This window comes from Heterostelium album (assembly GCF_000004825.1).
Source record: "Heterostelium album PN500 unplaced genomic scaffold PPL_scaffold11, whole genome shotgun sequence".
Classification (NCBI taxonomy): Eukaryota; Evosea; class Eumycetozoa; order Acytosteliales; family Acytosteliaceae; genus Heterostelium; species Heterostelium album.
This window is the reverse complement of record NW_008805073.1, coordinates 644,648-661,255: the sequence shown is the minus strand read 5'-3', so window position 1 is coordinate 661,255 and position 16,608 is coordinate 644,648. Positions and strand designations below refer to the sequence as shown.

Sequence of the window (16,608 nt, the reverse complement as noted above, 5' to 3'; positions counted from 1 at the left end):
GACCAATTGCATATTTTTTTTCATGTTCATTCATTTTTTAATCGTCAATCTCTTTTCTAACACAATGCATTTAATCTGATGTAGTACAATAATTGAAGTAGTAGTATTATTATTATTTTAAAATCGTATCAAAAACGAATGTGTGCAATGAATACTTAAATAAATTTCTATTTATGTAAGTGGGAAAATAAAAAAAAATCGACTTTATTATTGTGGTTGGTGTTTGTTTATATATATTTATTTAATTTATTGTAACAATTTAAAAAATTATTATTTTTTTAATTTTTGAAATAAATCATAATAAATTAGTTTTATTTTTTTTAAATTTATTTTTATAAATAAACCTATTGAGAATTTAAATTTTAATTAAATCATTTAAAAGAAGTAAACTTATTGTTACTTTTTTTTGAGTAATAAAAAAAAATACAATCTTTAATATGAAAAATGAAAGAAAGTGAAACAAACTAATAATAGATAGATATATTGTTTAAAAAAAAAATAATTCAAATCAAAAACTTCTTTGAATAATATGAACATCCAAAATTTTTTTTTTTTTATTTTTATTAAGTTACTTTAAAGATTAAAGGACCGTTTTGAATTTATTTTTTATTTTAATTTATTGTAAAGAAAGACAAAGGATCATTAATATATATATATAGTAATAATAAAAAAGATGGAGTCATTTATTAAAGGTTTAACTTTAGTTGGTAAATATCATAATTGGATTGAATCGGTTGATGAATTGAATTGGTTTTACTTATTGATTAATCAATCATTGATCTTCTTTACTGTACAGATGATGTTTGTAATATAGATATTGTAGAAAAACTTGTAGATAAGATCAATGTCGATGCATCAGAGATCGGCAATGAAAATGTGGTAAAAGATAATACTTTGATATTAAAGACGTTCGGCGATTGGCTGAGAAAAGCAGAGAATAGAGATATCGTTATAAAGAGTGACAAGCTATTGAATATCTTGTTTGGCTTTATGAAGAGTTCAACCGATGTTGTCGTTGCCAACAGCGAATCGGAGGAGAAGCAAGTGGTGCTGCGAGAGAGTGTCACTGCTCTCGACGTTGCACGCTACGAACAGATCTGTAGAGTTCTAGGCAATTTGACATTCGACCACGAGTCGAACAGAGCAGTGTTGCTCAGCGACGAGAATGGCGGCGGTGTTGCCAACCTGGTACTCCCACTGATAGCCTGGATCAAGCAGAGCAGATTCGCATCGCTAAAGCGGACATCGATCACCACCATGATAAACTTGTGTTCCAATGACGAACCGATGCAAGAGGCGTTCGCCAACCAAGCCAACAAGTCTGTCATACCGACACTACTGAAATTGATAGTGGAGCAAGAAGTGGGCAGCAGTGACTACTCTGATTACTCTGACATTGCATCGAAAGCACTTCGTATATTGGTGGAGGACAACGAAGAGGTACGTGAGCAACTCACATCCAGAGACGCTCTCTCACTCTATCACAAGCTGCAAGCAACAGTTCACAACGACGGTTGGATCGAAAATGAATTCGCCAAAGATATCTCTGCCATTCTTATTTCACTTGAAGATAATAGTAAGTTTGTTAGTTTATTTGTTAGTTTGTTAGCTTGTTTCTAATTATTATTATTATTATTATTTCAGATGATATGCAAGAGAGTTTAATAAAGGATGGTTCAATATTGAATGGATTGATCGGTTTCATTGAGAGTGCAGATTCTCAGAGAGATATGGTTGATGAAATCGATGAGGACGATGAGTTGCCAGCCGATGGTGAACTCTCGATTGCACCAGTGGTTTCGGGTGTCATATTGAAACTTGCAAGTAAAGATAAACTTAGACCATACTTCCTAAGTGATAAGTCTAAGATTGTAGATAGAATGATGAAGATCATCACCTCCAAACCACCAGTATATTCAGAGAACAACAAGAAGACACAACTAAAAGTATTGGACGCCTCCAAAGCAAAAAGAAACTTAACAAGATCGATTGCATACATATCAATCGAAGGTAAGTAAAGCGGCAAAAGATAGATAAGTAGTAATCATTATACTTACAAAATATATATATGATCTATAGATTCTACTATTCCAAGATTCATTAAAGATATCAATGTATTCATTGAGATGTTGAATGGCGAGGATACAGAGCAGCTGGTTTCCGCAGCTATGGTGATTGGAAACGTTGCCAACTCGAGTGAGAACACTCAGAAGTTACTCTCTTTGAATGTTATCGAGTTGTTTACAAAGATTATGAAGACCTATCCAAATCATCAGCCAATCCAGCACTTGGTATTGACTGCCACTCATAACATTACTTCGATGAAAGGTCCATACAAAGGACAGGTCGCACCGAACGATCTCATCGATGTTGTCATTGCCAACATGATCGTACCGAACCAAGTCATTCAATTCACTGCCATCAATGTACTGAAACACCTGATTCTCTGCAACGATGTCAATTTTGTAAACTTTATTAAAGAGGGTGGATTGCTACCGCTTGCCAACTTGGCCAATGGTGTTACCAAAGCTGGTATGGACGATGACGACGAAGAAGCAGCCGAGGAAAATAGTCAAAAGATTAGAGATATCGACGAGAATGAAGATGAAGAAACAAGAAAACAAAGATTGGAAAAAGAAAGACTGGAACAGGAGCAACGTGAGAAGGCTGCCTCACAAAAGAAAGACAAGAGAGTTGCCTACGAGTCTAGCAGAATTCTGGTGCGTTTCCTAACGATGAGAGATCTCCTGAAGGATGAAGACCAAAAGCAATCGTTGGTTCAAGAGTGCACACTCCCATTCTTTGAACTTGTACATTCGCCATTCTCCATCTTGAGGGCAGAGGGAATCAAAGCATTACTCCAACTCGTTAAGATCAACATTGAAACACTAAGCAAAAATGTAAATTGGTGGACCGATCTCTCGGAAACACTCAAAGCCAGTATCATCGCACCCGAAACAGCCACCGATAAACAATTCAATCAAGATATACAATTAAATATTTATGAAATCTTAATGGAATTGATTAAAAATGGTAAGATCACTAACTATTAGAACAAAATCAGAATCTAGATCAACATTTTATTAACAAGTTCTTCTTCTTCAATACTCAATTTATAGATGATAAATGTAAGGAATTGAAATCATTGGGTGCAGTCGCAACTTTGAAAGAACTATCGAAACTTCCACAGACCAATGCCACTACCAAATCAAATCTTCAAAAGATATTATCACAATTGACTATTTAATAAAATAAATTTATCGAATTATAATAATAATGACGAATAACTAAAAATCGATATTTTGATATAAATCTCTAAATATAATAAATATTATTGGGCATGTTTGCATGAATCATTATTAATAAAATCAAAAAACAAAAATAAAAAAACTGATTACATTTCGGAAACATCTATGACGAATTTAGAAAAATAAAAATTGTAATAACAGTCTTAGTATTAACACACACAACTCATAAATATGTGTAAATTTTTGGGTCACATGAATAATCACACCAGTACTTCCAACAAAAAACCAACATCATAATTAATCATTGACATTGTTATTTTATAACTTCAAATCTAGTAAATTCTATTTTAGAATTAGAATTATACTGACTGCTGTTCACATTCTTATACATCTAAATAAGATATATAATTATATATATAGTATAGTATAGATAGACTATTTAAAAATGGATACAAATAATAATTTCTATATAAATAATAATGATTTAGATATAGATGATGATGATAATAATCATAATAATAGTATATTGAATAGTAGTAGTAACAATCATAATCGTAATATAGAATCAGATTCGATTGAAGAATCAAATACAACACCACAACATAAATCATTTTTAAAATTACATCGATTGAATCAAGGTGTATCTTATAAGAATATAGTTGGAAGCTATATCGCTTCATTTCTTAGTATATGTTTTTTTGTTTTCATAAATGTAGCACAACCCATTATTTTAACAAACTCTTTAAACATACCCGACGATAAACAAGGTAAAGAATAACTATTATTATTATTATTACTTTTTAAAATGATGATCATCACAGAATTTGTATTTTTAATAGCTTTTTCTTATTTATTCTAAAAATCAACAGGTAATGTTAGTGGAGATTTAACATTTTATAATGAAATAGTAGTACTTTGTACATCCCATTTCTGGGGTTTGTTGAGTGATAAAGTTGGAAGAAGAATTGTATATGTGCTTTCGATGCTGATTATGTCGGTGGGACTTGGCATCTACCCGTTTGCCAATCATATTTATGTGTTGATGATTTTCCGTGCTGTTTTTGCGGTGGGTGCAGCTGCTGCCTCGTCGATGTTGAGTGCAGTGCTCGCCGACTATGTTTTGTTTGACGATCGTGGAAAGGCGAGTGGACTGCTCGGTCTGTGTGCCGGTGGCGGTGCTGTGCTCGGCTCGCTCGTCCTCCTCAAGATACCAAATCTGATAGACCAGCACTCGAGCGTGGGGATCACGATGTCCGCGCAACTCACCTACTGTCTGACAGCGGGTCTGGCGCTGGCTGGCGCCATCTACTTGTGGTTCTCGCTGCAGCGTCGCGACGAAGCCAAAATACATCAGGAACACTCGAGCGTCTTGAAAATCGCAAAGGAGGGACTGATCGCCGGAAAGAATCCGGTGCTCTCGCTCTCCTATTTGTCTGGATTCTTGGCAAGAGGTGACTCGGCGTTGGCTACGACGTTCCTATCGCTCTGGATCTATCAATATTCACTGGCGCACAACGGTGGAAACAAAACCGATGCACTCTCAAAGAGTGGAACTATCACTGGTATCGCGCAGACCTTTGGATTGTTTTTCGCGCCGGTCGCAGGATTTCTCTGTGACAAGATGAATCGTCTGCTGGCGACCGTAACCATTGCGCTGCTTGGATGTCTCGGTTATTTCTTGATTGCTTTCAGTAGCGATCCACTCTCGATGACGTTCATTGTGAGCACTTGTATCATCGGATGTGCAGAGACTGGAATGGTTGTTTCGTCGACGGCGTTGGTCGCCCAAGAGGCGCCAAAAGAGTGTCGTGGAAGCGTTGGTGGATTCTTTTCTTTTTGCGGAGCGATCGGTATTTTAATTGCATCAAAAGTGGGTGGCGTTTACTTTGATCGATGGAACGGATTCCCATTCTTCCTGTTTGGAGTGTTCTCGGGAATCGTATCGTTGTGGGGATTGATTGTGTTTTTCATCGAGTACCGAAAGAAAAAGAATCAAGTCATCATGTTGGAGGAGCAATCGAATATTGTCAATAATACAAATAGCGATATAGACCCTCTCATTCAAAGATAACGCTTTTTTGACAAATCTAATTTTTGTCATTAGAATAAACTTTGTAAAAATACATCTTGCATCAAAAGATGATTAGTCAAAAGTAATATTTTATTTATTTATAAAAAGAAAAATTACATTTGCCAATCTTGATGTGTTGATTGAGGTAATAGTCATCAACCTAAAGAAAAATTCTACAAATTTATTTATTTTAAATAAATATAAAAGAAATATTATTCATTACCAAAAAGATACATATTATTATTTAAAAATATGATGTCTATGATCTAGAAAAGATTGATTAATTTTTATGTAATTAAAATGTAGAAAATAGAATACTTTAGTTGTACCTAAGAACTTTTTATTATAAGCTTATTTTTCTATCAAGGGTACAATGACATCCAATATTAGTGCTATAACAAAAAGGTGTAGTATTACAAACATGAATATCTTTCTGGGGATAACATTTGGAACCTGGAAAATATTGTTATTATTAATTAATAAAATTTAGAATTGTTTTTTTACTTTTATATCTACTTACATCTAGGATCAGATGATAGTGTTATAACAAAAACCATAGAAAGTATTAGAAGAGATATAAAAATCTTTACAAAATTCATTTTTATTATTATTTTTGAATATAGTTATAAAAATATACAATGTTAACCAAATTTATAGTAAAATTCAAAATATTATAAATTACAATATTTTTTTTTTACTTTCCATATCTGCATCAACAATTATTTAAATTTATACTCAGATTTAGATATTATTTGTTTCGTCACTTTAGTTTATACTTCACTATTTTAAAATTGAAGAGTTTGAAAATGGATAAATTCAATTCTTTAAAAATAACAAGTTTTGATTTTAAATATATAAAACAATAGGTTATAAAGATAATTAAAATTAAATATTCATTGTAAAATATGATTTAATTAAGATCAATGGAATTTTAATCATAAAGAAAGATCAAAATTGACTTCTTTTTGACTAAATTTTTATTTTATTTATGTGTGTGTGTGTGTGCTTAACCACATTGTATTACAACACACTTTATTACATTATCCTAAAGAAAAAATGAATATTCATTAAAAAAAAAGAGGGATGTTATATAATTGACTCTACAAAAAAATTAAAAATAAAAATAATTATTTTTAAACAATATTGTTTTTTTTTAGCAAACCAATAAAACAAACCTTCACAGTACAACAGCAATATATTACATTATATTATTTATTTGAATACTATTAGAATCTCTTATCTTTTTATAAAGAGTACTATAAATATTATAACATAATTGAAATATAATTTATTTACAGATACAGATAACAAAAACTTTTTTATGTTTGATAATAAATAGCAAAAAAAAGAAGGAGAAAGAAAGAAAGAAGAATAGAAATAGTGAAGATATACTTTAGTAGATAGATATTAGATATAGATTAGATAGATATAGATATAGATATAAATGGGTCATAGAGATCCACTGTTGAGTGGAGATGTTGAATCGAATTCAAATGGATCTTCGTCATCACCAAAATCAATGTCTTCATCACCGAGTCCATCTTCTGGTTTTCTAAAGAATATGTCGTTCAGAATGAAGTATATGGCATTGATTGGTGGTCTTGCTTTGGTTGTTGTGTTTAGTTTTATTTTTTTCAACGTAAAGGAAGAAGCGTTGGCCAAGGTCGAGTATGTAACTGCACCACCATTCAGAGAAGTTCAATGGCGTCAAGATATCATTATCTATTTCTGGGATACACCTTCAGCCGAACAAGATAGAACCGGTATGCTCACACAACCAACTCTTAAAGGTCCTTCAGACTATGCAGAGACACTAGATAGCGAAAACAACAATAACGAGGAGGAGGAAGAAGAAGAAGAAGAGGAAGAAGAGAGTAACAATAATATATTCAAACAATTTGACAAGAGATCAGCGACAACTACAGGTAGTAACAGTAACAATCTAAGAAAAACACATGAGCTACCAAATAGAAGTGTTAGAAAGAGAATTCCTCTGAGGAAGCGTATTGCCGTTCCGGAGGAAGAGGAATGTGAGGTTTCATGTTTGTATTCACATCATTCCGATGACTTGCCGTATGCCGATTACATTGTATTCGATCCATCGCAAATGCATCCAGATAATTGGCGAAGAATGCCAGTTCACTTGCCAGAGAAGCATATTCATCAAAAGTTTGTGTTACTCGACTACAACTCACCGAGCCAGTATCCCATTGTAAATGACCAGCGCTATAAGAGTCTAATGGACATACACCTAAACTACACAGAAAAGTCGCCAAAACAACTATCGATGGCATGTCCACCCGATCCCTCAATGAAAGACGCCGACATTAAACAACAGCTATCGGAGCCATCCAACGCCAAACAAAGAACCAAAGACATTGTTTTCATGTCTTCCAATTGTGTGAATGCATTTGCAAAAGCAAGAACTGTAAGTTGATTAACTGATTGAGAATGATTAGAGTTGATTTGATTTCGAAAACAAACATAACTAATTAACTAACTAAACTTTCAGTCATATGTAGCAGATTTAAAGAAACATATAGCGGTTGAATCTGTTGGTGATTGCATTCCAAGTAATACAAGAATAACACCACCAGAGAATCAAGATATCTTCAGTAGAATGAAGAGTAACATCAAGGTATTCAAGGACTACAAGTTTGTTCTTACCTTTGAGAATGAAAACACTACCGACTATGTCACCGAGAAGGTCTACAGTGCATTGTTTGCTGGTGCAATCCCGGTATATATGGGTGCATCGAATATCGATGAATACGTACCACCCAAGTCGATTATAAAGGTATCGGATTTCGTATCACCCAAGGAATTGGCATCTTACTTGAATCAGATGTTGACCAATCCCAACATGATGGATCTCTATTTCGAGTGGAAAAAGTCACCGTTCGACAAAGTGATGCAAAAGTTCTCAAAGTGTATGTCTGGTTTCAGTTCAAAGTGTGACATTTGCAAGATGGCCTATAAGCAGCTGTCGAGCGAGCAGTACAAATACAAAGAGGTCATATTCGGTCAGGGTGCACACTACCAACCGTATCATCTGCAGTTCGAGGGCAAGGGTGATTACATCGAGGTGAAGCCATCCAAGAGCTGTCCGCGCTGTTTCGATCTCACCAATCACTACACTCTGATGGCATGGGTAAAACCGAGCTCGTTCGGTGACCAGCGACTCATCGATAAAGGTACACCCGGTAAGGTCGATGGTTTCGATTTCGACATTCAAAAGACATCGTCTGGCACTAGAGGTGCACTCAGACTGTGTGCGGCTGGCGCATGTTTCACATCACACGTAACGATCTCTAGCGATGTCTGGTCACACGTAGCAGTTGTCTTTTCTGTAAATAATCCAAATCCACACGACAACGCTATCAATTTCTACATCAATGGAGTACAAGATATACCAAATGAATTCTTTAACCCAACGGATGCCAACGATATTCCATTGTGTATCGCTAAAAGTCATGGAATGGGTGCTGTGTAAGTTGGATTCATACAAATATTTAAAAATCAAAATAGAATCAACAGCAAACTAATAACAAACTTTATATATATATATATATATATATAGTAGAATCAGGTACATATCATGGTTTAATAGATAACATTGCAGTATATAATAGATCACTCAATGCCCAAGATATTCAGAAAGCAATGTGGACAAAACCTAATCACGATGATAAATCATTGATGCTATTTTTAGATTTCGACAACTCTGTACAGACCAGAAGCAACGATCGCAAGCTTGTCTTTGATAAATCACCATATGGAAATCACGCCTATTGCAACAAAGGTGAAAAAGGTGAATCACAGAAAATCTTATCCTATGGTAAAGATTATGCATTCAATCGTTGTTTATAAAAAAAAACAATATAAAACAAAACATTTAATTTAAATTAAAATATATATAAAATAAAAATAAAAATAAAATAAATAATATTATTATTTTACAACTTCATTGCAGTGGTTTGCATTTAATATAAATTTTATTTCATTTTTTGTTTAAACACAATCCAAATTTAAATTTAATAATAATAATCATATTTTAATTGTTTAGTTTAGTTTATTTATAGTTATGTATGACTACGATGATAGTATAGATAATATAACCAATGATGTTGCTATATTAAACACTGCTGCTGCTGCTGCTGCTGTGCCTGTTAATATTACAAATGGTAGACAATCATCTAATGCAACTTATGATATACCTGAAGATGCTGCAGATGAGTCGAATCAACAAACGAAAACATTCATCAAAGAAGCAGACGAACTTAAACAATTGATAAATAAAATAATATCACATCAATCGTTATCAACAGAGGGTCTTGAAATATCTACAAATAGAGTTACTCAAATCGTAAGTAAACAACAGTGGTTTAGTTTAATTAGTATATACTTATTTGATAATTAAATTAGTTGGAACAATATCAAGAACAATCAAGTCTATTGGATGTACATCTTGGTGATTTGGTAGTACCTCTTATCGAATCGATAAGAGCGTTGACAACTACCATCAACAGACATATCATCGTGAGTATAGTCGATAATCAGGTCGTGCAGAATAAAGAGTACATCAAATACACCTATAGGATACTTTATGTGCTTACCAAGGTAAGAGGTTTCAAGACGATCGTAAAGTTGCTACCACATAGCGTGAGTGACTTGCTGCCGGTTGTTTCACTTGTGGAGTACAAGACGAATCTCTACTACCAACAGGCGGAACGTCGCGAACTTAAAGATCGATTCTACAGTGAGAACGACCGGTTTGCTACCTCGCCAATAAGCAGTCCTACCATTGACAGCAGAGGTGTCTGTATCAACTATGATAGTCCGCTGGCGTATGACGTATCCGACTGCGCCGGCGACGACGACGACAAAGACAGAGACACCGAGGAGATTGTCAGCTGGGAGGAGATCTACATTCTCTCGCTCTGGCTGTCACTGCTGATTATCACGCCATTCAAATTCCCGTCGATCGATGGATACAACGTCGATGACTATGGCAGCATTGCAAGTCGAGTCATCCGGTTGTCGAAACGATCGCTCTCTCACCCATCGAAAATCTCTGACTCCTTTGCAGAGTTGTTGTCAAAACTATTGACAAGACCCGATATGAATGATGAGCTCGTTGAATTCATCCAATATGCTGCGGAGCAGATTGAAGCGATTCGAAAGCGAAGAAGCGAGAGTATTACAAATTCGAGTGATGCACTGCTCTTCAGAGGTCTTCTGACTTGTCTGACATCGATCTTCAAGAAGGCGTCGAGAGATTCTCTCTTACCGTTGAATGCTCAACTCTATCAACAAATAATATCGTCACTTCAACAACAAACTGACATTGAGAGAATGTGTAAGAAACTATTGGTAAAACTCATACAACGAATGGCAATAATAATACTACCACCAATCAATGCAAGTTGGCGATATCAACGTGTTATCAAACCACTTCTTTCCACACTGGAACAAAGGAATAGTAATAACAACAACAATAGTCAAATAGATTTTAAAAAAGCAGATGACGAAGAAGAAGAGGAACAGGAAATACCGGATGAAATTGAAGAGATTATCGATGTTTTAATTACTCAAGGTCTGAGTGATCGTGATACCATTGTAAGATGGTCTGCTGCCAAGGCAGCAGGTAGGGTGGTCAATCTTCTCCCTAAGGAAATGGGTGATCAAGTCATTTCATTGATATTCAGCTTGTTTGATGACGAACAATCTGACTCCCAGTGGCACGGTGCTTGTTTGGCTCTGGCAGAACTGTGTCGACGTGGTCTGATTCTCCCAGAGCGTCTAGACCAGTTGATTCAAATGGTTGTTCGTGCTTTGCAATTCGAGGTGATACGCGGTACAACCTCTGTCGGCGCACACGTCAGAGACGCAGCCTGCTATATCTCGTGGGCGTTGGCACGTACCTATCATCCATCGATTATGCAGTCCTACTCGTTCTTACTGGCCAAGAATCTAGTGGTGACAGCACTGTTAGACCGCGAGATCAACTGTAGGAAGTCAGCGTCTGCCGCCTACCAAGAGAATGTAGGAAGACAAGGTGCTGCCATCCCACATGGCATCGATATCGTTCAGCTTGCCGACTACTTTGCAGTTGGAAACAAGAGAAACTCTTACCTGGAGTTGACACCTACTATCGCAACCTACGTAGACTACCAGCAGCTACTTATGGAGAACCTGATACTCTCAAAGATCTATCACTGGGACAACGAGGTCAGAGAGCTAGCCACCAAGTCTATTGCACTTGTACTACCACTGAATCCACAGTACTTTGTACAACACATCCCGACTATCATTAAAAATACTAAATCCGATCAGATATCGATCAAACATGGATCACTACTTGCACTTCATGAGATTCTAATAAGTTTGAAATCTATTGGTCAATCTATTCTACTAACAGATGATATTATTAATGTAAGTTGATTATTATAAATGGTTTGTTTAAACAAGTTTTTCTTTATTAATATAATATGCTATTTATTTTTTCAGAGTATATTAGTTGTTATTAAAGATAAAAGATTGGAAAAGTTGTATAAAGGAAAAGGTGGAGTTTATATTAGAACTGGTATATGTAAATTGATTGGATCTATCTGTATGTGTAACTTTACTTTGTCAAGCGAGATCAAGTTGGATGATTCTACAAAGTCGGCGAATGCATCGCTTGCACTGAGACAGAGAATCAGTGCTCTTCGTGCAAAGACCTCGGCAGTCAAAAGCAAGAGTGAAGCGCAATCGTCACAAGCAACTGATACAGCCGGTACACAAACATCGAATGAAAATGCATTCGATACTCTCTTAAAGTATTTGGAAGAGAGTATTCAACATCCAATTGCAGAGGTTCAGAAAGAGTCATCTCTCGCTCTGAAAGTTCTTTTTAACAACTATATGATTCCAGACAAGTATCAAGAACTACAGCACCTCGTTCACCGATATGAACGAATGCTCTTACAAGATGCAAACCCACCATCGAGAAGAGGTGCTGCACTGTTCCTAGGTGTCATTCCATTCCAACTGCATAAAGACCATCCCGAACAATCAACAAAAATCATCGATTCACTTATACTATCAGTATTTGAAGAGGTAAAATAGTTATTTCAATTCTCTTTATAAATCTAAACTAATCGTTGTTTTTCATATTTCAATCTTTAAATCTAATAGAAACCAATGTATAAAGATATAGAAACAAGAGTAAACTCGTTGAATTCACTAGAGATGATAATCATTTCATTCTTTGAGAATGGTTTGATGACAAAAGATATCTTTTGTCGGTTATTCCAAACGCTGTTATTAGCCACAGAAGACTACACAGTTGATAAAAGAGGTGATGTAGGTTCTTGGGTAAGAGAATTAGCTTGTAAGGTTATATCAACTCTGATTGAATTAGATGTTAACAAATATAAATTAGATCGTAAGTAGATATTTAATTACTGGCTTATGTTATCGTCATATCAACTAATCGTTTAAATCTACATATATATTTATAGAAAACAATGAATTGTTTGTATCTAAGGAAATATTGTTGCGATATATAAGTAAATTGATTCAGATATCAGGTGAGAAATTAGATAAACTACGATTGACATCCTGTTTGATTATATCGAAAATCATATGGATTGAAGAGCTTTCGCAGTGCATCACAAACAGGTCGGAACTGCAAGAAATATTTACAAAGAACAATCAAATCACTTGGTCGAGAAGTAATGAGGCATTCCCAATTATATGTCGTGTTTTAGCTATCGATTGTTATCTCTACTACCTCGTTTTTGGACTGTTCTCATCTATTGGTGGACCATCGAAATACTTGGTCGACGACTCTCTCTACTCGATACAATTGTACTTAAGCGGATACAACGAAAACCTAGCAGAGAAACAACACCAAGTGACAAGAGTAGCTTCAACCTTTAAGCAAATCATTCAAAATACATATCGTGAGAGATCTTTGGCATCGACATTCAGAACCATCACAAAGCTATTTGAAACAAATGAATTTGATTCATTATCAAAAACAAAGTAAGTTAACAACAAGTTAACCTCATTAAAATAATATGATATTGAATTACTAATTCTATTCTCAGTCCTGAAATCATTATTGATATATGTAAATTGACAAAAGAGAAAGTTTTAGCAAATTTGAAAGATATTCGATTGCTATTACAATCCATACCAATGTAAGTATATTACGATCAAGACAAATACAGTTCATCGTATTTATTCATTTCAATTTATAAATAATATTATCATAGGTATTCATATTTTAGTAAAGATATATTTAATGATGAAATTAAAATGAATTCCAATGAAATGTTATTGATGTTACTTGGCAACAAGTATCCTAAAGTTCGTATAGTGGCATATGATGAGTTGACCAATAGATATAGTTTGAATGAATATATTTTAAATGAACCACTTTTAAAATTACTTCACGAAGGTTATCCTTGGTATGTTAGAAGATACCCAATATTCTTATTTTTCATTTTATTAATTTGTATTTAAATTTAAATTATAAAATAGGGATCAAGACTTAAATAAGAATATAACGATACTTAATAGAATCTATCAATTGTTAAAATTAGATCCACCAACCAATATCATAAAAGAGAGTATTGAATCAACCAATTCAATACAAATTCAAACATCAACAACTACAGATCCTATCCCACAATACTTGGAAACTTTACCTGAAGATTCAGAGGAACTGATGGAAATTTAAATAAAAAGAAATCATGAATATTTGTTTTTTTTTATAAGATCTTGATTACTTATTTATTTATTTACTGATTGACGTTGGTTTAAAGATGAATGCTTCCAACCATAAATTGGCATCTGTTGTAAAAGTGAAAATATTTGATCCTGGTGTTTGATTTAGTGAAAATACAACATCTCCTAGAATAATAGTTCTCTTTACTTCGTTTGTCCAACTGTAATCCTCTGTGGTATTATTTTTGTTGGTGATAGTAAGCTTACCACTGGCTTTGGCAGAGAGTTTTACATGAATGGCGAATGTGGTGTATCTCGAGTCGTAAGGATCAAAGTTGTACGAAATGGAACCACCTTTCTTCAACCAGATTTGGTGACCACCTGGGAAAGCACCGTCGGCTTTGAAATCGATTCCCGTTGGCGCTGGTGAATACAAATATTTCTGTGGGTCAATCACAGTGTAGGCACCGTCGTAGATGATGTTACGCTCACAAACCAACTGATTTATGAAAGAAAAACCTATTCCGGTGGTGGCTCCTTCACTGTTTCCAATTGGAACACCGGTGCCTCCAGTTGGATTAATTGGAAGATAGGTATAGAATTCATTGCTATTATTGCAAAGAGCATAGATATTGCATAGTCTATGTCCATCGAATTGGACGGTTTCTACACGACCTCCAATCGATTTATTTCCGGTGTGAGTATCGTACCAGGTGTCTTCTTCCGGCTCATGTGGATAGTCTGCATAGACATCTACGTCCATACCAAATTTCTTTGGTGTGACACCTCCATCTAGAAACTCAAAGTATCTTGGCAACAGATCATGACACACCTTGACTTTGGTAGTGTTTTGGTTCTGAGTCCAAACATTCTCTACGGTGACATCGGTGTCTTTGAGAGTTCCTTTGATTTGATTACCACTTTGCAGGCTAACACCATAGGTGGTATCAGAGACATTGTAGAATGGCTGGAATGAATTGATTCTGAACTCATTGGAACTAGTCTTAATCTTGTATAGCTCGTTCTTGTATTGATAGAGTTTCTGGTTATCAAAAGCATTGGTGATCTTGTCAAGTGTATGATCGTAATTGTTATTATAAATGGTAGCACCAAACAAATCAGAATGAAGAGTTCTACAATATTCAACATAGGCACCAAATTTATTTTCAAATCTTGGATCTAAAATAAAATTATGAGAGAGGTGTTAAAAAAAACAAGTAAACTTTAATATTTATAAATCATTATAGACATACCAAATAACCACCAAATGTTTACGAAATCAAAAACAGTTGTAATCATAAAGTTTCTATACTTATTTAGAGCATCTGTTTTAATTAAATAAAAATTAGTATTAATTTAATTTAAGGAATAATAATTATTTTAAATACTTACTCCATTGATCATAGGTATATTTATTATTAGCTGTACTTTTGGTAATTTTGGCATATCCATCGTCATACGCGGCTTGACAATGATCTACATAGTCGTTATGTCTGGCAGCAAATTTATCAATATAATATTTAATAGTTGCATCATCAAATCCCCAATCCTTTCCATAAATAGCTGCTTCTCTTAACTATAATTATCAAAAAAATTAGTAACTTTTAGATAAACTTTAATGAATAATAAACATTTACATACCAAACTTAAATGTGCAGTAGCAAAATAAGTGTACATTGGAAGTTCTTCAATTAAATATTTTTGTTTGGTACAGTCAAAGATACTATTGTAATATGATTTGATTAATAACTACAATTAAAGTAGATATGTAAAGATATACTTACTATTTACATTCAATGTCATTCTCTAAATTCATGAAAGCAATTCTAACCATTTGTTTCAGGGATGCATTGTTTGGGTGACCTCTTAGATTGAGAACATGCGATTGAAAATCCTTAAGAGAAAGAGCACAACCATAGATCGATGCCTTTAAAGCTGCGTCGTCATATTGGGTGATATTTTTGTCAACGATTGCAATCAACATTGATCGGTAAGATTTGACAGAGTTATTGATGGCCTTGTCATTCTCAATCAAGTAGGTAAAGAAGATATCAGTTACACCCGAAATATATCCACCTTTATTTGAACTATTATTAGTTATTAAAGTCTCAATCATAACAAATAGATTGTTTTGTTTAAATAAACAATAAAGAAACATACCGACTTTAGGGATGAAACCAAGTGCTGTTGTAAGTGTAGTTTTGAAAGTATCGATGACAGAACCTTGGTCAGGACTCTTCAAAGTACGCTGTGCCAACATATTCTCTAATTGCTTCCATCTACTATCGAATGTCAACTCATCAGGAATTGATGGTTTTATAAAGACTGGTGATGTAGCCATCTTCTTCTCTTCTTACTTGATACAATGATTGTAAAGTCTATATTTTAGTTTAGTTTGTTGTAAACAACAAAAAGAGGGAATAAATCAAAGTATCTAATCTAACTATTTTTGTTGTTTCTTTAGATATCTTTTCTTTTCTTTTCTTTTCGTGCATGCTTACCCATTAACACTCAAGCATATTCGATTCATAGATAAAATGATATTATAAACCAACCTTACACAAAATTTGG

At 34.3% G+C, this 16,608-nt stretch overlaps 4 protein-coding genes across 4 annotated transcripts; 3 read left to right on the top strand and 1 right to left on the bottom strand.

Moving 5' to 3' along the window:
* Positions 1 to 673: 673 nt before the first annotated feature.
* On the top strand, positions 674 to 3,247 carry darA (darlin; the record flags this gene model as incomplete). Its single annotated transcript, XM_020580435.1, has 5 exons — positions 674 to 707; positions 815 to 1,576; positions 1,645 to 2,010; positions 2,080 to 3,033; positions 3,120 to 3,247. 5 exons carry the CDS (start codon positions 674 to 676, stop codon positions 3,245 to 3,247), a joined length of 2,244 nt encoding a protein of 747 aa, XP_020429022.1.
* A 446-nt stretch (positions 3,248 to 3,693) lies between these two features.
* Positions 3,694 to 6,108, top strand: PPL_09641 (MFS transporter; the record flags this gene model as incomplete). The annotated part of the gene is made up of 4 exons (XM_020580434.1): positions 3,694 to 3,934; positions 3,965 to 4,015; positions 4,157 to 5,098; positions 6,059 to 6,108. The coding sequence occupies 4 exons, from the start codon at positions 3,694 to 3,696 to the stop codon at positions 6,106 to 6,108; spliced, it is 1,284 nt and encodes a 427-aa protein (XP_020429021.1).
* A 655-nt stretch (positions 6,109 to 6,763) lies between these two features.
* On the top strand, positions 6,764 to 14,050 carry tbcD (tubulin folding cofactor D; the record flags this gene model as incomplete). Its single annotated transcript, XM_020580433.1, has 15 exons — positions 6,764 to 7,747; positions 7,832 to 8,059; positions 8,378 to 8,777; positions 8,900 to 9,181; positions 9,402 to 9,685; positions 9,745 to 9,780; positions 10,045 to 10,166; positions 10,821 to 10,966; positions 11,117 to 11,754; positions 11,830 to 12,420; positions 12,499 to 12,748; positions 12,894 to 13,350; positions 13,416 to 13,508; positions 13,599 to 13,778; positions 13,852 to 14,050. The coding sequence occupies 15 exons, from the start codon at positions 6,764 to 6,766 to the stop codon at positions 14,048 to 14,050; spliced, it is 4,890 nt and encodes a 1,629-aa protein (XP_020429020.1).
* A 57-nt stretch (positions 14,051 to 14,107) lies between these two features.
* Positions 14,108 to 16,378, bottom strand: PPL_09639 (uncharacterized protein; the record flags this gene model as incomplete). Its single annotated transcript, XM_020580432.1, has 5 exons — positions 14,108 to 15,216; positions 15,291 to 15,362; positions 15,430 to 15,613; positions 15,679 to 15,760; positions 15,822 to 16,378. 5 exons carry the CDS (start codon positions 16,376 to 16,378, stop codon positions 14,108 to 14,110), a joined length of 2,004 nt encoding a protein of 667 aa, XP_020429019.1.
* Positions 16,379 to 16,608: the final 230 nt, after the last annotated feature.